Raw genomic sequence first — 21,832 nt, 5'->3', positions numbered from 1 at the left:
TCACCATTAGATTGAAACACAAATAGGCTACTAAACTTCCCTCTACGAGGCGTTTAATGTTAAAGTTAAATCAAGATTTTCCACTTACATAAACCAGAAGTTTATTCACATAATTATAATATCACCTAAAGTAGCGGAGGATGTTTGTAGAACAGGGGCGATAATGAAAAAGGACTCTTTTTTTTTGTCCGCATAGAGGGCACCTTATAAAGCACTTTGCCACTTTTGTCCACCCAAAGGGCATACAAAAGGGCACTTGTCCAAATTTTGTCCACTGAAAGGACATTCTAGAGTACAGCTGTTGAGTTAGTTTAGATTGAGGGCCAGTTCCTGAATAAGGATCCCAAATGAAGGCCCAGAACAATATTACTTGACATATAGTATATGTATATTACTGTCTGTATATACAGACAGACAGTTGTTGTTATAACTTAAAGTAATCAAACAGTTGGATTCTCTCCTCCTCAAACACCTCATGCAAGCATTCTTTCACAGTCGGAGTGCCTAAATAGATTTTTGTTTGTTGTTTTGTTTTTGTTTTGTTGTTTTTTATTTAAGCATTGGTAGCCTTCTCAAAGGACCACTGAAAATGGCCTCGGAGGCTGACCCAACCCCAGGGCCATGGGCATAGCTCAGGGGGAAAAGTTTACTGATTCTGTGTTTCTGATTAGAAACACAGAAACGGGCGTATCCATCTGCAATGCAAGGTTAGGGTTTTAAGCCACCTCTGTGAAAAAGACTGTGCCCTCATTAAGCTCACCAAAGTAATTTATGGTAAGAAATGTATAGAATATTATTAATGTGACATTTTATAAATGTTTTTGTTAAAAGTTCTGGAACTACTGCCTTGTGGTTATATAAGCTCAGAGCTAAAACTGCTGGATATTGAAAGTACTACAGTGGTGTTTTTTTTTTTTTTTGGCAGATTCATCAAGATATAGATGCGGGTTTTGTGATAATCTTTGATTACAGGGCTTCTGTAATGTGTGGGGGTCATAGTGATTTAGTATAATGACTTTTGACCTCTAAACTCTAATCAGTTCACCCTCAAAATGCTGGTTTGTGCCAAATCTGAGCAAATCTCTCACCAAAACATAATTCCTCTGGCACTGGCTATTGCCAGCTCAGAGGCATAAAAAATGTAGTTCATAAGCCAACACTCCTTGATATGACTTATGTTTATGATGCAACTGAATAAATGAATTTCATGCAGCAGTGACTCGAGTGCTGATATCTGTTGACCACTGCTAGTCTGAAGTTTGATTGTTGACTTTATCTGACTTACACAAGCAAACCAATGCAGTCACACAGAAGAGTGAAAAACGGCAGACCCTCAATGTCTACTGACTAAAGATTCTGCAAGTCTCATTCAAAACAAAGTCTGTTTTAACAGCAGAACTGAACATGTTTTCAATCTAGTTCATAAATGACTATGGACTGAATAGATTATTACTTGATGAAGACACACTGTACATAGAAACCAGTGGGTGTTGTCATGGAAACTATGTCCACACATACATTGCATTTGAAAAATGTTCAGAACCCCTTCACTTGTTTCAGTTTTGCTATGTTGCAGCCTGATGCTACAATAATCAAAATTCATTTTTAATCTCCTTAATCTACAGTCAATACCCATGATGACAAAGTGAAGAAAGAATTTTAGAAAATGATGCAAATGTATTAGAAATTTAAAGACTAAAATATATCATTGGCATGAGTATTCAGACCCTTAAAAAAACTTGAAATTTAGCTCAGTTTCCTCCCATTTCTCTAAATCTTTCCTGAGATCTTTCTGCACCTTGATTGGAGTCCACCTGTGGTAAATTAAATTTATTGGGCATGATTTGGAAAAGCCTCACAGCTGACAATGCATTTTAGAGCAAAAAGCAAGTCATGAGGTCAAAGGAACTCACTGCAGAGCTCAGAGACAGGATTGTTGCAAGGCACACATCAAGGGAAAGCTACAAAGAGAGTCTGATGCACTGAAGGTTCCCAAGAGCACAGTGGCCTCTATAATTCTCAAATGAAAGAAGTTTTGCACAACCAGGACTCTTCCACGAGCTGGCTCCCCAGCCAAACTGAGCAACTGGGGGAGAAGAGCCTTAGAAAAAGAGGGGGGTCAAGAACCTGGTGGTCACTACTGAGTTCCAGAGATCCTGTGTGGAGATCAGCGAAAGGTCCAGAAGGACAATCATCCCTGCAGCAGGCCACTGATCTGGGCCAATGACAGAGTGACTAGATGGAAGCCTATCCTGGGTGCAAAACACATGAAAGCTCACCTGGAGTTAAAAAAAAAAAAAAAAACACGATGTGAAAGCCAGGCAGGCTTATGCATTTCTTCCATTTGAGAATTATGGAGGCCACTGTGCTCTCGGGAAGCTTCAGTGCAGCAGATATTCTTTTTATTTTTGTAGCCTTCCCCAGATCTGTCAACAATCCTGTCTCTGAGCTCTGCAGACAGTTCCTTTGAGCTCATGGTTTGGTTTTTGCTCTGATTTGAGCTCCTTAATATGATAGCTTATCTCTGTGAATTACAATAAATTTGCTAATTGCCTTTTTTCATAAATTTTATATATACTGGGGTCAAAAGTATTTGGCTCCTCAACCATTACAGCAACAGGACTGTAAGGACCTTGTATTCAAATACATGACATTAATGCCAGTGGAAGATTAGGACTTTTATGTGCCTGAGCAGTCATTAACCCTGCTCTGTCATTATGTGGTCTTATGCATTGTAGCTGAGTTGCTGTTGTTCCTAAACGCTTTCACTCTCTAATAATATCACTTACAGTTGTCTGTGGAATATCCAGCAGGGATGAAACTTCACAAACCATCTCGTTGCAGGGGAGGCATCCTATCACAGTGCCACACTTGAAGTCACCGAGCTCTTCAGAACAATTCATTTTGTACAACAAATGTCCGCAAATAGAGACTGCATGGCTAGATGCTTGATTTCATTCACCTGTGGCAATGGGTCTGACTGAAACACTTGAATTCAATAATTAACAGGTGTGGCCAAATACTTTTGTCCACACTGTGGATATTTTTTTCTCTGTTTCTGATTTTCTGGGTTACTCCTTGATTGGTCCAGGGGAGGCCAGAATAAGTCACAAGCCTCAGCCTATTCCTTTATTGGGTTCTGATTGACAAAGTTTTTTATTGCTTGTTTTAATATGTAAATCACCAAAGTAAAAAAAAATCTTTCACACAAAAAAGGGATAAATAAATAAATAGAGCTCTCAGATTGTGAAACTCATTTACCAGCCTACTGATGAGGACAGAGCCTCTGAAACAACAATAGTTCTATATTTAAACCCATTCAGGTCAGGACATCCTGTTTGGGCTGTAGATCTCTACAGCAGGATGACACACTTGTGTCTTGTTGACAGGTGAACACTTGAGATTGTATTGTATTGTGCCCTACGGTATTGTGCTGTATTGCGGCATTGTCTCGGTTCATTTAACCAATTAAGAATTTCCTAAGTGGACCAGCAGGTGTCGCCTTAAAGACGTGAATATTTAATGAACCACGCAACTATCCATCTCCCCCTCTACCCTCACTGTAAAATTTACATGCTGGTGATGAATGTCTGACAGACAAGATATCCTTTAATAAATCTGCTGTGATTGCTGCTATATCCTGGTGCTCATAAAGACTTAGAAAAATGCATGAGAGATTATATGAGAAATTATCCAAAATATGAAAGTTCACCATGTTTACTTTTGAATCTACGCTGTTGTGTCTAGTTTGGGTCTTTGCCAAGACGTTTTAAAGTATGTTAGCTGTAGTCACGTGATTTTTTAATATAAGTTTTTAATTAGTAGTGGGGGCATTTATCTTAAGTTAAAGCTGTATCCACGAGGTGTCACACTAAATGATTTTTGATTCGCTGCTAATAAGGAAAAGTAAAGTTAGAACAAAATAGCAAGGGGAAAAAAAAGTTGGAAAAAGAGAATCAGATCCTCTTTGCTGAGTGGAGGGTGGTTTCCCAGCCTGTCCATCCCCTGCGCACTTATCTGTGTGCACAATGTGTCCATAAATCTTCCACCAAAATGAGTTTCCGAAGCTGAGCGCTCCTCCTGGTTTGTGTTTGGCGCTTTAAAGACACTCAGCCATGATAATATCATTAGTTCTAATGGGGAAGTCTGGCATTCACTGGCTCTGCTTCCCTTTTTTAAGACTGACCGGTAGCTTTCGGAGGTGGCCCCCGTCCAGAAGGACTCTAATCATTGGGATTATTTGTGTTATCTATGTGTTCTTTGTTGTCTCTGAGTTTGGATACTCGCAGCAGAACCAGGACAGAAGGACTGACAAAGACAAGTACCGACACACCCGTGGATTGTATAACTTGGAAAGTAATGGTGCGCTACCAGACTCGGTTCCAACACGGTCTAACGTAGTGTACATAACTCTGAAGACTAAGCGGTTGAAACCAGCGAATATACGTGGGACTATTAGACCAAAAGTGAGGAGAAAAGTGAGGAGGAATATCACGGCTAGTTCCGCTTTTACGCAGAACAAACTTTCCACTTTGGAGCAGGACGCGGGCCAAATTAGGAACTTTGAGCCGAACACGTCCTGGAGAGAAACCCGGGATGTTGATTATAAATCTTTGGATTTAATCCATAATCCTCACATAGATGAACAAACTGACTCTCATTTTAGTTCTATCCGAATTTACAGCCACAGAGCACCGCCATGGCTCAGCTCACAGGACGTCAAAGCCATGCGCTTTCTCGCTGATGCCAAAGTTTTACGCATCAAAGAAGTTTCTCATGGAGACTCTCCGTCTCTGCTGATATTTCAGGGAGAAGGTGGTGATTCAGTGACCGATCAAAAGCTGACAGAGAGGAAGGATGTGTGCAGAGGGAAGTGTGGCATCATCAACAGTCCTGTGGACAACACGGAGGTCTTCGCTTTCCACCTGGACAGGGTGCTGGGACTCAACAGGACCTTACCGGCTGTGAGCAGAAAGTTCAACATTTTACACGGTATGACTAAAGAACAGTGACAGACTCTACTATAGAGGGCCACGATTCAGTGGTTTCTTGAATAAATGCAATGAGAGGAATTCACTAGGGATGTTTGTCTGTGAACAAAAAATAAATGAATTTACTAAAGTTAAAAACTTAAAAAACCCTTTTATTGACTCAGGCTTCAGACTGTAAATTCAATCACCAACACCACATAGCTGTAATCACTGCCACTGAGACCTTGATTCAAACTTCACTAACACTTCCTGTTATGTCCAGCTTTATTGGAGATTGTGTGGTTTAAGAGGTAAATAGAAGTCTTACAACAAAACCCCCTCTACAAATAAACTTCAGGTCAGATTGAAGTGGTTTTGAGGTGAGATCATTGCATAATACACTGAAAAAGCGCCACTGAATTGAATAAATTTAGAAAATGATCCTTCTAAAGTGTTGTGGAATCACTGAAAGACTAAAACAACTTCATCAGGTTCTCTGGGATAGTGGTCTAGCATGGGAAAAATTGGCAATGATGGTCCAAAAGTGATGTGATTTTAACCACACATGCAAACTTCATATGCATATTAACTGCAGGTCGGACCACAAAACTCATGACAAAATGCTGAAAGACTGAGATGAAAGAGATGCAGACCTTCTTAAACCAAAATTGCCTGGAAATATTTTTTAAAAGCACGTCAAGGGGCATGACACTGAGGGGACTCCTCATTTGCAGCCTTCTCAGGGTCACAGAGGGACATGGACATCATGTCCTTTTTAGGTCACTGGGGTCTTTAAAGCTCCCAATATAGCTTAAAAAAATCATTATGTAGGGGAAGTGATGCATCACTTCAAAGCTGTACATTCATACATAAACTTAACATAACATAAACTGTCCTTAAACTTGGATAATGGCAGCAGTCCTTGTAAAGAGTTCAGGAGAAACTTGTAGCTCCTTGGGGTCCGCGGTCACGCCGGTGTGATTTCATAATGCGCTACTTTTGTCACATGACAGCATGAAAACAAAGCCACATTTTGCATTGCATCACTTGCAATAGGCCAAGAAAAACAGGTAATAAACTTATTTTAATCTGATATAAAATAATGTTACACATAGGAGACAGTGGACCGTGCTGTACAGGACTGGCACTGGTATTTTTTCATAATTTTAGCATGTGGTAATTTCTTTTTAAAAATGACAAGATATTGTTTTAAATCACAAATTTTCAAAAATCCATTTTTGTGGGGTGTTGTCTTTTTGGAGGCCCTTTCTCTAATACAGTAAATTAACAGTTAATTAACTTTAAAATATATAGTTTTCATTTTATAAAGTTGAGGTAGTACCGAAAAGGGTTATACCAAACATGAGCATGTTCTGAGTGGTTTATGCTTTCAAAAGAAAATTAACAAAATGGCAAAATAGCCAGTGGACCTCTAAGGGTTAAACAGCAACTGATATGTATATTCCAACTTTCTGTTCTGCACCGTAACAATAAGGATAGTTTTTTTTTTTTAAATTGCCACTTTGTACTGGAAAATAGAACATCTCAAAGTTTAATTTAAAGGTTGAGTTTATTTCAGTTTTCATTAAGCACTGATTAAGAATTAATTCTTAAAATCAAAGTTTAATGTTGTTGATGTTTAATTTTCTTCAGTGAACCTAAAATAGTGTATCAGTCCAGACATAGACACTGGAAACTGGTCTTTTGTTGACAGAGAAAACATTTTGACAAACCTTGTAAATGTTGGTGCATCACTTCACTGCTGTCATTAGGAAATAGAATTGTCATGTGACTGCAAGGTTAACAGTTCTCAGACAGCCAAAGTACAGACGTTGGTCAAGGAGAAGGGCTAGGGGGTTATCTTGACCTATCACTTAAAAAAACACTATCAGTTCATCTCTGAGTCCAAGCTGACATTGGTGCAAAATTGGCTATAAATTTCTCAAAACTTTCTTGGGGTATTGGACTAACAAGCAGTGGATAAACATGAGACCCAATGGCCTTTGACCTTAGACCTCCAAACTCTCACCATTTCATTCTTAAATCAGAGCGGACAAGTGTGCTAACTTTGTAGAAAATCCCTTAAAGTTGTTTTTAGATACTGCATTCACAAACAAAGGATAAATACAAGGTCATGTGACTTAACCTCTGACCTGTGGACTCCTTTTGTTTGAAGTAACACAAATACCTCTATCTTACGGAAGATTATTGCTTAGTGAAGAATTCCCTAAATCCATTAATCCCAAACTACTGGTCTGAACTTTGGTACTTCATCCATCCGTCTTCTTCCGCTTATCTGAGGTTGGGCTGTGATGGCAGCAGGCAAAGTATGTAAGTCAACCCAGACATCCCTCTCCCCAGCAACGTTTTCCAATTCCTCCTTCCCAGACCAGATGGGATATACAGTATAATCTTTCCAGCGAGTTTTGGGTCTGCCCTGGGGTGTCCTCCCAGTTCGACGTGCCTGGGAGACCTCCACAGGGAGGCGACCAGGAGGCATCCTGATCAGATGCCACCTCAATGGGCTGCTTTTGATGTGAAGGAGCAGCGGCTCTACTTCGAGATCCCTTCATATGTCTGAGCTCTTCATTGGTCTCAGATCTGAAGATGCTTATTTTCACACCATATGCTTTATACCACATCATCTGCAAACAGCAGGGATGAAATTCTAAGGTCCCTAAACCAGAAACCCTCCTTTCCCTGACTGGGCCTTGAAAACCTGACCACAAAAACCCCAAACAGGACAAGCGGTGACAAGCAGCAGCCCTGGCAGGGGCCAACATGTACCAGAAACATGCCTGACTATGTGCTGAGAATTTGTACACAACTCTCACTCAGTCATACATGGACCACAGATGCTCTGGAACCCCATATTCTCGTAATAGCCCCCACATGACCCTCCTAGGAACATGATCATAAGCGCTTCATTCATTGAGACCCACAACACCCACAGAGGGCGGAACAGGGATTTCCAGCATCCCACAGCCAGTCCTGCAAAATCTAATCAGTTCATCCCTGAGTTAGTGTGAATGCTTGCAAAGTTCATAGAAATCCCTGATTATATTCTTGAGATATCACATTCCCAAGCTACAGATGCACATTTAACTTTCAACCAGTTCATCCCCAGAGACATGGTGAACATTTCTGCAAAGTCTGAAGAACATCCCTACAAGTTTTTTTGAGATATGATGTGCAAAAACAAGGGATGAACATTAGGCCCAATGAAACTAACCTTTGACCTAAGACCTCGAAAGTCTGATAAAATCATCCTTGAGTCAAAGTGGACATGTGTGAAAAATTTGAAGAACATCCTTTTAAATGAAGAGGTTCTTGGGCCATCACATTCACAAGCAGAGGATGGACATGAGGTGCAGTTACCTTGACCCTCCACTTAAAGGCTCAAAAGTCTAATTAGTTCATCCTTTACTCAGCGTGGACATGTGTGAACAGTTGGAAGGAAATCCCTCAAAGCGTTCTGTCAATGTTGCATTCACAAGTACCTCAGTATAGATAACCCAAAATCACAATGCCTCTGGCCCCTGCTATCACTGCTCAGAGGCATAATAAACCTTGATCTCCTTAATGACTTGAGGATCTCCTTGATAACCTGACATAGATCTTTGTGTGTAAACTGTGCTGATGATTGATGAGAGCACCACAGATCCAGCAGATGCATTTCTCAGTGAGCTTTTCCTGGTTAAAAATAGGCCTAAAAACTCACTGAGAATCTGAACAGTTGCAGAAACCTGATCTTATAATCCGTTTATCCTCCCTCTTTTAGACGGCCTGCCCTGCCCAGTGGTGTCATGGGATGCTTCTTTTTACCCAGAAGGCCTCGCTGCTGGCTCATCTACAGTGAGGTTAACCTGGGGGGAGTACCAGAGCTCCCTGAAGCAGAGGTGTTGGATCAAAAACATCAGCCCAAAGCCAGACTCTGGCTGCTCCACGGTCCATCACTACGAGTGGAGTAAACTGGCTCTGTTTGACTTCCTGTTACAGGTATGAAAAAAAAAAGTAGTTTAGGAAATGAGAACTTAAATTTGATCCAAAACAATATCTTTCCATGCTTTTGTTTGCTTTTGTGCAGTTTTCAGCCTTCACATGCTTTATTGAGTTACAAAAAGCTCAATATATGACTCCAGCAAACGTGATGCTGTAAGCATTATTCTCCAACAGCTGCTATTGATTAAAAAAGCTTGCTTTAATATTCTCAGAGGTATTGCCCTTGGCTGAATACATGTGTTGTTTCCTGTGCGGGAAGTCTGGATCTCTGATCAGATTTAAGCATTTAGGACAGATCTCCTGAGGATTCTTTGGTTCATCCTCTTACTGCAAAGGAGCAGGGAAAGCAGAGTAAGGAAAAAAGGAGAAAAACTATCATAAAGTTTGAATACCATTACACATTGTTGGATTCACAGTGTCACAATTTGGTTATATTCAGGTCCCCTACCAAGAAATGACAAAGTAGTAAGAAATTCATTTTGTTCAATGAAGAGAGAGAAATTCCAGAGTGGATAGAAGATGTCTCATTAGACATGAGTGAGCTGGTATAAAGAGGTCATTTCAATGATGTGTTCAGAAATAGAAAAACTTTTTCTGACAAAGCTACTTTCTTGTCCTCAAATGATCCTGAATAATGTGCACAATAAAGCGGCAACAATCACAGCTGGATACTGAAGTTCAACTGCAGCTGTTTCTCTTAAGCTGCTGTCTCTGCTCAAACAGAGAAGACACTAAACACTTCTTTTCTTATTGTAAAGATCTTGTTTCAATAGATCAATTCAGTTCTTTTGAAGTTTATGTAAAGGAATAAAAAGTTTAATGTTGTAGGTTTTTGTACAAAAAAGATTAACAACCAGGTCACACCTGTGATGAAAATGATTAACAATACATTTATGAAATTGAGAGTATTATCTCTTTTTCTGCGAGGCTGTGGGCATTTCTGCTGACTAATAATATGTACTGTTAAATGTGTGTGAAAACGTGCCCAGCGGTTCAATGGAAGATGCTAAAATGCTCTGAGCTTTTAGCGCATAATGTTGAAGGGTCCGTTCAAAAAGTCCAAAAAATCCTAAAAATTACTTCCTAAGTCCTTTCCTGTCCACTTTACCTCAACCCAGATGAAAAACGTCACAGGGTCAAGGAAAGGTGCTGAATGGTGTTTTGTGCCCTCAACTTTGCCTTGAAGGTAATGGCTGCCTGGAAGGCAAGTCACACCCTCCAACCGCCTTCCAATCAGGTGAAGACATGAGCTTAACCTCTCATCTGGTCACCTGTCACCATCGCTTTAAGCAAGCAAGCTTTCTGCTTCCCTAGACAACTATGTTTACTTCCCAGCCTCTATATTGGGTATACTAAAATATCACGGCTTCAAATATTAGATATCACAAAACACTTTAAATTTGGCTCAGGTTCCTCCCATTTCTCTTTCTCTTTGCAGAGATGTAGCTGCACCTTGATTGGAATCCACCTGTGGTAAATTGAGGCGATTGAACATGATTTGGAAAGAAACACACATAGAATGTCTCACAGCTGATAAGGCATATCAGAGCAAAAACCAACCCATGAGGTCAAGGTCAAGCTCTGCAGGAGCTGCCTGCAAAGCTAAGAGGCAGGATTGTTGCAAGGCACAGATCTGATGAAAGCTACACAAAATTTCTGCTGCAGTGAAGGTTCCCAAGAGCACAGTGGCCTCCGTAATTCTCTAACTGAAGAAGTTTGGCATAACCAGGACTCTTCCACGAGCCGATCACCCGGCCAAAGCTCCCCTGAGCAATCAGGGGAGAAGTAAGAGAGCTGACCAAGAAACTGATGGTCACTCTGACTGAGCTCCCTGTGTGGAGATGGGACAGTATACAAGAAGGACAAGCATCATTGCATTCCTTCAATGATAAAGGCTTATGACAGTGTGGCTAGACATGAGCCTCTCTTTGGTTGAAAGCACATGCAAGCCCACTTGGAATTTGCAAAAACCTCCATTTGAGAGCCAAGTGGGCTTCTGTGTGATTTGCACTGAGGACAGACTTCCAATCTAGCCACTCTTCCATAAAGCCCTGGTCAGTGGAGGACTGCAGTGATGGTTGTCCTTCTGGAACTTCCATACAGGATCTCTGACGGTCAGAGTGACCATCGGGTTTGTGGTCACTTCTCTCATTTTCTGAATACTTTCTGAATGCACTGGTGTTCTTCATAGTTCTTGTCTTTCTTTTTTTTTTTTAAAGATTTATTTTTGGGCCTTTTCATGCCTTTATTTGAAGGACAGTGGATAGACTTGGAAACAGGGAAGAGAGTGGGGAGAGGCATGCAGGCATAAACAGTTTAGAAAGTGGATGGATGGTTTCTTTTTAAAATTTAAGTTTTAAAACAATAAACATTATCATCATCATTATTGCTATCAATTAAATTGTCTTTGACAAAAAAAAAAACAATGACCAAGTACCAAGACTCATTCTACTACAGTAGAGAGGAGTCTAGCTAAGTGCATAGTTTTTTTTCTAAACAGCTGGGTCTTTAGCTTTCTCTTGAATGTAGAAAGGGTTAGTGTGGATCGAATGGAGTTGGGTAATTTATTCCACCATCGAGGGACAACAGAGGAGAAGAGCTGGGCTAGTGACCTAGGGCCCTGGTGTGATGGAAGTACCAGGCACCTTTCGCTGGCAAAGCATAGCGGGCAAGAAGAAGAGTAGACCTGGATGAGGGATTACAGGTTGGTTGAAGTCCGGAGATGCCGCTGTGTTCTGGATCATCTGCAGAGGTCTAAACGTACATGCAGGGTAATGAGTTGCGGTAGGTCATGCGCGATATTAAAAGAGCCTGTACCAGGAGCTGTGTTACATGCTCGGTCAGGAAGGGTCTAATTGTCATAAACGGTGCAAAAAACTCAAAAGGAGGATCCAAATGCAGATTAAAAAGGGATTTTAAAAAAATTAAATAAAGTCCAAGGAAAAAGCAAATGAGGATCCATGAGGGGAAAAAGCCATAAAACTAAACTTACTTAAATCAAAGTCCATCAAAACATAAAATTTCACAGGAGCATGAGGAAGAGCACAAGGAATAACATGGAGGAGTAACACTGGGGATGACATTCGACGAACTGACAAAGAACAGGGAGAAACACAGAACTAAAAGGGAGGGATTGCACAAGGAGAGACAGGTGTGGATAACGAGACTCAGGTTAAACTAGTGAGGGTAATCACAGAGGAGGGAAACTGAAGCAGGAAGCAAAACTGGAATCAAACACAAGGGAAGGCAATACAAAATAAAACAGGAAACATGGAACCCTTCACAATACACAAGAACACTGGATCAGGAGAAGAATCAAACATGAGACTCTAGGCGGGAGCAAGGGAGCAAATACAAACACAGGGAGTAAACTAAACATGAAACACAGGGAGTAACTAAACAAGAAGTACAGGGAATCAAGTAAGCATGAAGCACAGGAATCAACTAAACATGAAGCACGGGGAATAAACTAAACACTAGAACATGATCTAACATAAAGCACAAAATACACAGAAACACAAGGACTGCAAGAAACACCAGTAATATACAAACTAGGAAAATCTAAATACATTGTAAAACTAGAAAAATGGGAATCACAGAATAAACAAAGGAAAACACAAGGGAACTCAGGAACATAATAAATCAGAACCTGGATCATGACACTAATCGTCTTGATGTTATAGAGGGTAATCTGGCAGGACAGAGCAATCAAGGCCACATGAACCTTAAAGGTTGGCTGGCAATTGACCACAACACAGAGATTTCGACTTTGGACTTAATAGGCATGGGTTTATTTGATCCAAGGTGGATATTGATTTGTGGTTGAATGGTGGGACTGGCTAGAATGATAATAACGTCAGGCTTGGACAGGTTGAGCTGACGGTCACATTGCTTCCTCCATATAGAAATATCAACGAGGCAGGATGAGATCCAAGCTGAAACAATTGTGTCACAACTGGTGGAAAGGATAGGAAGAGCTGTCTATCATCTGAATAGCATTGATTAAAAAAAGCCATGTGAGTGGATGGTTGCATTTTCTCCTCTATCCACAGTCTTAGCTGAGGTCCCCCAGATAAATCCCTTATAAAAGGCTCTGTTGTGAGATCTCAGGTCTCACAGGAGGGATGTGCAGGGGCTTGTTTGTTTGATTGACAGATCTTCATGCCCTTGTGAAAGCTTATTGACCCATGTCGTTCAAATCTGCAGGTTTCTCATAAAGCCGCCTTTGAGTGGCATGTAATATCAACTTCAATGTCCCATCTGAAGTCCATAAGTGACACTTGATTTTACCGGTTACATCACTGAAGAGATCTGCCAATCATTAATTGAAACATAAAGAGAAAGATGTGATGACGCAGTAGTTGGGATTATTGGTTGGCAATCCTTGTGGAGGAAGCAGTGATAAATAAAAAGGAGATGCTTCATAAAGTCCCAACTGAAGTCAGATCAGTCAGCAGTCAAGTGGTGTGATTAATCTTGAAACATAAATAAAGCAGTACTCAGGTCAAACAGGAAGTGAAAGAACAGATTTAATGAATGAATGCAGAATCTGCCCGCAGGAGATGAGATTCTGTCATCAGACGTGTTCAGGATTAAGTTTGTGGTTGGTTAATCGTGCCAGAAGTGTAGGCCAACCCCTTTCAAGAGAGCAAATAAGGATGAACAGGTTGGCTGAAATGCAACCCTCGAGGCCATGAGTAATTGTCTGACAGCATTAAGCTTTTATTAATCTCTATAAACAGAATGTGTTCCGGTTTGAGATGTTGTCTCTGAACTCCCACACTGTTCTCATGCTTCAGACTGCAAACAAAAACCAGAGCACGAAAGAGAAAATCTTAAGCTGGATATCATTTATCAGTTTAACACATAGCTGCTGGCTGTATCTGGAGGCCCAAATATTGGTTTAAAGATTGCTTTCCTCCAGTAAGAAATGTCATTTCTCTCTGTCAGATCCACAGCCGTCTGGATCAGAGCTGCTGTGGATTCAGGCCCAGGCTGGAGGATTCATGTGTGGAATTTGGACACCATACTGAATGTGTTGACCATAACAGCATACCACTGGCGAACATTGTGCACAGGAGTCATGACCCCAGACACCTGGTCTTCACCAATAACAAGGGATTCTTTGACCGTAATGAGGACAACCTGGATTTCAGGATTCTGGAGGGAATCAGAGAGTAAGTGATGTAGTTTATTGTTCTCAAATATCAAAAATGTACACACAAAATGCTTATATTTTTGTATGTCTTTCAAGTAAGACATGAAATCAGGAGTCACACTCACACGGCACAGACCTTTATTATCCTCTGAGCTTCATGACAGATGTGGAAGCAGGAAGAGAGTTTCTGCCAGCATCTCAAAAATAATAAAAAAACTCCATAGAGTAGCTGGACTGGAAACAGGCCCCTTTCACATTTGAACCGAAACACAACCAACGCCTGGTACCTTTGAATTGGTACCCATTTATAGGACTCTTGTGTGTGTATATGTGATAATAGATATTTCATTTATTTAAAAAAAATAACAAAACTTCTGAATTTTAGATAGTTATTCCTCAATATTGGTTAATCCAACATGAAAAACTTAAACTACTTTAAGTGCCCAGTGTTTTTTTTCCTTTATATTGCACAAATTAAAACCCAGCCCCACTACCTCCTATTCCTCTCCTTTCCTCTCATGGAAAAATGTGTGTTGAGGTCCATGGAGGGTGAATAAGTGTAAAACTAATTAGGAATAGAGGACGGAGTCAAAATAGGTAAGTATACAGTATGTATAATATTTTGCAAATTAAGTAAAAAAAAAATAATGTAAACAAACTACTTCTTCTACCTTTAACTTTGTGTACTGAGAATCTTTTTTCCTCATACAGTTCTTTTTCAACAAAACTAACATGTCAACTTTCTCAGGTAGGAGCAAAGCTCGCTCCACACTCACCAATCAATAATCGACCGTTCACACAGAAAGCACAACAGAGTCTTAATCTGAAAAATCAGCACACACCTGAACCTTGCACACATAGTCAATCTCAGCAAAAATTCAGTGTGAGAGAGGGAGAGGGAAAGGGAGGACGGTGAGTGACTAAGAGAGAAAGAAGCAGCAGGCGCCTATCTGAACCATCAATCATCACACTGCTTTCTCAGATTAGAAGTTTTGCCATGGCAGGCCTTGCACTTCACATCAAAAATACTGCAGCGTTATCTTCATCACACTTTAAAAACTGGAGCCATACCTTTGACCTCTTCTTCAGCTGTGCTTAATGTGTTGATTCAATAATCTGGACTGGACTTTCTTGAGTTGTCAGAAGCTGCTTTCCACTATTTATAATTTTTTCCCCGTAACTAGCTGAAAAATTCACAGCATGCAAAGCTAATAAGGCAGTATTAAATGCGTCAAATCTATTTGGAAAACTGTGAATCATGAGAGCTCTATGCAAACATTTGCAAAGAAGAATCTAAAGCAGGTGTAAAATAACTTGTTCTTAATCTTCTTAAAGAAATAGTGAACACATTAACATTTTTTTCATATCTGACTAAATTATGATTTGCACCAAACTGATAAAAGTCTGCATTTTAGGGCTTTTAATTAGCTAAAACGGACATAATGGACATTTGCTTTGAAAAATATTTTCTGAAAAGGCGGGGCTTATGTGACATAGAAACCTACCATCGGTATAAAAGGTAAAATATTACCGCATCAGACTGACTTTACTATTCAGAGACCACTCCCATCCTCTCTGCACTACTTCAGCTCCAGATTTAGTAACGCCAATGCTGGAGCCAACGGACCAAACAGGTAGTGCTCAGGACCACCATGGTTCACCACCACACTACAGCCTGGTTCAGGGGATTCTGGAAGAGAAAAATCCTCCACCTCAAAAGCTGAGATTCTGTGTCACTTTCTGGCAAGGGGAGTCACTGTCTCATCTCATCTGGAAAACCCTATCCTTAAAAAAAAAAAAAAAACAGCCTTTTCCCCTCCTTCCTCTCAGTACTAAACAGCTCACTTTCTCTGGATTTTTTTAATCTTGAAGTGGACGGAGTTAGCTTTGAGCTGGGGGTTCACTTACACTTTAATATTTGTAATCTTAATGGGGTCTAAAATATTAAAAACTACCCTGAACTTTAACCCCAAAATCTAAAAATCTCTAAAAATCCTCTTAAATATTTATGGCTTGTTAACCAAACAAAAGTAGTGTTTTGGATATGAGCCCAGGGAGCATGTTAACATCTTCTTTCTGTTTACTCCCCAGAGAGCTGTGTTGATGTGTATTTTGTAACCACGCTGCACAGATGATGCATCCACTTTTTGATCAATAAATCATGGAGTCATACCTCAGGGGAGACGGGAGAGAATTTGTGGCTTGGCAAGGAAACTTATGACTCCTCCTGAAACATGAATCCTGGTGTCTGCATGAAGAATTCAGTTTCTTCTCTGTGTTTCAATCAGACATAAAGGCAGCATAAATTAAGCTGGTATCAGATAGCAAAGAGCCTGAAAATCTGAAGATATGACTACTCACAGATCTTGTATTGATCTTGTGGTTATTTCTCTGTAGATCTGAGAAGCTTCTTTGACTTTGGAATTTTATTCTGGGCACACTTCAAACTACAGTCCATGTTAATATCCGACTTTTCTGTTTAATTTTGTTTCCTCTTAGGCTAAATTTGTCTTCAGGCGTTCGTGAATTCCACTCAAAACTCAGCAAGGGAAACCACAAAAAGCAGCAGATAAAAAATTTTGTGATGTTCATTAACAAATATTTGAAACCCACACTGAGCATGCTGAATTCCCTCACTCAGTCCTGACTGCTGCTGCACAGCTTAACATGAACAAACCCACAGAGCTTATTTTTCATCTCGGTGATATTTCACGTCTGCAGGAGAGATTTTATTCACGTTAGCTGTTAAAATGTCAAAAATGAATACTAGAAAGTCTAAATTTCAGCTTGTTCCTGTTTGTAATGTTTGTTTACCTTGTTGCATAGCAGTGCATCCACACACAGAGAAGGAGGCGTGAACAGACTTTATAGCATTTTCTTTATCCTTGCACAGTTGTTTTTGGTCTTCTGTCTCCATAGTTACAGTTAAAATCTTAGCAAAGCTTAAAGAAACAACAAGGTGAAGCTGCAGTTAAGACACACCATGGTCAGGTTGACTTTGCTGCTCTCTCACCTCCATTAACTCTGAAAACAAGTTGCTTTTAAGGTAGTAAACACTAGGATCTAATTAGCTGTTTGTTTTTTTCTGCAGGTTTGACAAATATACTCCAATTTAATGTTGTTTTCATCACTTATTTTCTGTCTCCACAGGCTTCCTGAGCAGGCCGTGTCCATCCTAAGGAGCAGGAAGCTGAGGGAGAAGCTCCTTCAGTCTCTGTTCCTGGACCAGACGTACTGGGAGAGCCAGGGGGGCCGCCAGGGCATCGACAAACTCATAGATGTCATCGAAAGGCGGGTCAGGGTGCTCCTCACCTACATAAACGCCCACGGGATCAAAGTAGTCACTATGAACGCATGAGACTGACATCAACATTAGTGGTAAAATTACAGAGGCGGATGAAGTTATCTTTAGAAGTCGCTGTGTTCTTTGATATGGGCCTTTGATAAGACACTGGAGCTTTGCCCACATGCACGTCATACATGAATGAAAGACCCATCAGATTATGTCTGAAATGTTACTTTGAATGCATTTCTAGCAAATTCTTAAACATCAACAGTGCCGCGCAAAAGATTAAAGTCACCAGAAGGATTGTTGTTTTAGCAATTTTATTAGAAATCATCAGTTCTTTCTGGAAAGCTCCTGATTCGGAAGGCTTTCATCGACAAACTCCACATACTCTGTTTTGCAGTTTTGCTCTGACTGACGGTGCACACCACAAGATCTCTGGAGGATGAATTAATGCAGGAATTATGATAGAATGATATTGCTTTTCTTCTTTAGCTTCTAGTAAGGGTGAGCACATCACAGAAGTAAAAAGTTTGTTTTCCAAAAAGTATATGAGGTGTCATTTAAAATGTCCCGCCTTTCCTCTTTGAAATTCAACCATTCTTCGTCCGTGGTGTCGTTTTACCTCTGTGACCCTCTGCCCCACTGATAATGTGGTTTGTGCCACCGGTTGACATAACATTGATATAAGGATGATTTGTATTTTAATGTTGACCAGACGCTGTGCTCATTCTAGTCCCTTTTTGGGTTGATCTGCTCTATTTGGATTGACATATTTTGGCAGTGGCCTCCACTGAAAACAGACTCTGGGTGTTTCTCCATAGGAGCACAGCAGACTTTTGGCTCACTCAAGTGCACCTAGTGGGCAAATGGCTGCTCATACGGAGTATGTGGAATTTTGGAAGTTATATTTCAGCTAGAAAAAAATCACTTTGAAATTTAAATATTGGGGTATCTTAGTTGTGTTGTCTGTGCACCTTATGTACAGAGGCTGTTGCAGGTAGCCTGGGTTGACATCTAACCTGTGACTCTGACAATACTCATTGACCTTTCTAAATAAAGGCAGGGGAAGCAAAAAATGTTTCTAACCTTCCTCCAAATCCTACCTAGTGTGTTTTGGTTGGCTGATGTGTGTTATTCTATGTAATAGAATGCTGGCATTAGGCCAAAACCGTGTATCTCCAAAATCACCACTTTCCAGGAAATGGAATACTTTTCAATTAATTTAACACTGAATGGTCATAGTCAGCATCTTTTTGACACTTTTTATTGCCTTAAAACAGGTTAAAACCCACTGACAGATGTAAAGGGGGACCAAAAGCACTGATTTAAGAAAAAAAAGTTAAGATTCTGAAAAAAGGAGATACAAGGTTTTTGCCTGATGCCAGCCATAAGCCCCTTTAGGCTTTTAGACACAACAGTTGATCTGGGAGAGAGTGGGGAATGGCATTTGGGAAAGGAGCCACAGGTTAGATTTGAATCCAGGCTGCCTGCTTCAAGGACGACAGCCTGCATACATGCGGTGCACAAACTAAAGTCTAAGTCAGACCAAAGATCTGGTGCTCTGTGCGAAAGCAAATGGAAGAGAAAATGTATCATTTCCTTAGCAACATAGCTAGGTGCCCTGCCCCAGACGTGATTCGAAGACACTTAAGTTTTCGACTCTAGATTGTTAACAGGCAGATGTTGTACCTGCACAGCATTTCTGCTTGACGCCAGCTGCAGGGTCTTCAGCTGAGAGCCATCCTTGCTTGATGTAAATGAGTAAGTGAGTTAAAATATTTGCCATGTAGCAAGCAATATCTACTTGTTAAATTTCTTGAATTAGGAGAATATCACTAAAAGAAACTTGAGCAAATTTTGCTTGCTGCTTTGGTAGATATTTTTACTATTACAAGCTATATAGGCCTTCATTTTCACTTTGAAGATCTTCAGGACCTGTCAGGTCAATTTGGCTTACATAAAATGTAATGAGCTACTTTCAACTAGAAATTAGACCAACACAATTTTGAGAGTTTAGTAGTAAAGGTCAATGCCATAAAAGCAGTAAAGGTTCACCCAGACAGAAAAAGACTTACAAGATAGCCTAAAACTAAAAAACTCTGGGAAGTTCTCAGCTGAAAGAAGCCTGATAAAATATTAACAAAACAATATTAAAGAAATCCTCAAGGAAGTTTCTCTGAAAGAGTTCAAGAAGTGCTACTTGCAAAGGAAAACTCACTCTTTATACAAAAATATTCCTCAGAGGTCTTGTTATTGCTATCATTTATTTTTGTTGTTATAGAGGCCAAGTAATGATTATGGACAGTCATTAAAACTTTGCTAAAACAACAAAGCTTGTGGTATTATAAGACGTTTGCACTTTGCATAAGAACATCTACTGTCCAGGATGGTGTAATTTCATTGGAAATAGCTAGAAAAAATGAAGCTTATTCATAATTTATTTTTCTTATGTAGTTTTCAAGCCGTTATAATAAGCCAAATGAAGGACTTAACAAAGTTTTGTTTAAAACAATGTAATACCAAGCTATTCAGATTGTTCAATGTTAAAGAAACATAAAAATAAATCGCAAGAGAGACATTTAAATATTCACTTTTACTTGCAAAAACAAGTTCAGCTTCCCTCTTCATTTCCTTTGCCCCTATGGCAAGTGCACTGCTGTCATGTGTACATATTATGTTGCTGTTATTACTTTTGCCCTTCCTGAGGCCTTTCAGCAAGTGTAATTTTCATTGTGTATGAATGGAATGCACTAAATTTAAGTTATTGTCATCTCTGCTCCTCTATTTAACTCAGAAAATAAAACATTGATAAAGCCTGTCAGCATGGCTCCGAGCCATGCTAACGGGCTTTTAAACAAACAAATGTTAGAAAAGTTGTTTTATCTTGTGTAAAGTCTTAAATTATATACTTTTGTGTGCTCTTTAGAAAAAATGTCTCTCTGGAAGTTTAAGATTTCAAAATTGTATGCATTACATCACATACAGGATTATCAAAAATATCTAGGGCCCTGTTTTAACAGCATAAAGAACATTGTTTAAAGTGTGTGGTGCATATCTGTCTATTTTTTGCTATTCAGATGGCACATAATCCTGGCACAAACTCAGGCACAGAGCACAAAAGGATGGATAACATGCTGTGATTATGCATGGCTGTATTTAGAGCATCAAACTGATCAGAATGTCATCGCTCTTCCTTTAAGAGCAGTGTGCACCTGCAGGCTGGCGTGATGGTTTTTACATGGCAGAATTAAGTTTTTAATAGGCCGACTACCGGAGGGATCATTAAGCTTTCATTCTTTAATTGTGCTACTGAATACACACAACACACTGTAGGAAACATGTTCATAAAAGAACCGCAATTTAAACATTTCATAGTTTAGACAACTATGAACATCATAGTCAGTGCTGCCATGTTTGTAATTCCACTTTAGGTTCGCTATATGGACAAAAGTATTTGGCCACACCTGTTAATTTGTGAATTCAGGTGTTTCAGTCACATCCATTGCCACAGGTGTATAAAGCACCTAGCTCTGCAGTCCCATTTGCAAACATTTTTGATAAAAGTGGGTCGTTCTGAAGAGCTCGGTTATTTCAAGCATAGTGCTGGGATGGACGCCACCTTTGCAATAAGACTGTTTCAGAAATTTCATCCCTGTTGGATATTCTACAGTCAACTGTGTGTGACATTCCTAGAAAGTGGAAACGTTTAGGAACAACAGAAACTCAGCTACCAAGCTGAAGACCACATAAAATCACAGAGCAGGGTCGACTGCTGGTTTGTAGAACATGACGCTCTGCTGATTCTGTGGCTGAAGAGTTTTGAACTCCACTGGCATTGATGTAAGAACAAAAACTGTGCAGTGGGAGTTTTGCATTGTGCCAACTGTGAAGTTTGGTGGAGGAGGGATAATGGTATGGGGCTGTTTTTCAGGGCTTATCTCCAGTGAAGGGCAATCTTAATGCCAAGATAGTTTGGACAATGCTATGATTCCAACTTTGTGGCAACAGATGGAGAAGGCCCTTTTCTGTTCCAACATGACTGTGCCCCAGTGCACTATAAAGACATGTTTTGATGAGTTCAGTGTGGAACAACGTGACTGGCCCTGACAAAGCCCTGACTTCATCCCCATCAAGCACCTTTTGGGATGAACTGGAACAGAGATTGCGAACCAATCTATGAGTGAATGCTGTTATAGCTGCATAAAGTGGAGTTAACTCCACATTAAAGTATTTGAGTACAGTGTCATCACAGTCCCTGCTGGTGTAATGGTCAGGCAGCTGAATACTTCTGTTCATATAGTGCAGGAGTGTTCCAGCTACTCATGCTAGTGGAGTTGCTTTTTAAATAACTGAGCATATGGTGGAAAAACGTCCACTGCATCAGGCAGAAAATAGGCAAGACATCAGTGCTGC

General features: G+C 40.1%; 1 protein-coding gene across 1 annotated transcript; it reads left to right on the top strand.

The window, feature by feature from the left end:
- The first annotated feature begins 4,063 nt into the window (after positions 1–4,063).
- gask1b (golgi associated kinase 1B) lies at positions 4,064–21,387 on the top strand. Its single transcript, XM_041797708.1, has 4 exons — positions 4,064–4,992; positions 8,752–8,969; positions 13,923–14,149; positions 17,281–21,387. The coding sequence occupies exons 1-4, from the start codon at positions 4,116–4,118 to the stop codon at positions 17,486–17,488; spliced, it is 1,530 nt and encodes a 509-aa protein (XP_041653642.1). The 5' UTR covers positions 4,064–4,115; the 3' UTR covers positions 17,489–21,387.
- Positions 21,388–21,832: the final 445 nt, after the last annotated feature.

This window comes from Cheilinus undulatus, linkage group 10 (assembly GCF_018320785.1).
Source record: "Cheilinus undulatus linkage group 10, ASM1832078v1, whole genome shotgun sequence".
Lineage (NCBI taxonomy): Eukaryota > Metazoa > Chordata > Actinopteri > Labriformes > Labridae > Cheilinus > Cheilinus undulatus.
This window is presented reverse-complemented; position numbering and strand designations above follow the sequence as displayed.

Bases quoted from the DNA above. Each gene is read 5' to 3' on its own strand.
- gask1b (XM_041797708.1), top strand. From the start codon at position 4,116: ATGATAATATCATTAGTTCTAATGGGGAAGTCTGGCATTCACTGGCTC. The intron at 4,993-8,751 runs GTATGACTAAAG...TCCCTCTTTTAG, and splicing joins AAAGTTCAACATTTTACACG to ACGGCCTGCCCTGCCCAGTG. The intron at 8,970-13,922 runs GTATGAAAAAAA...TCTCTCTGTCAG, and splicing joins TGTTTGACTTCCTGTTACAG to ATCCACAGCCGTCTGGATCA.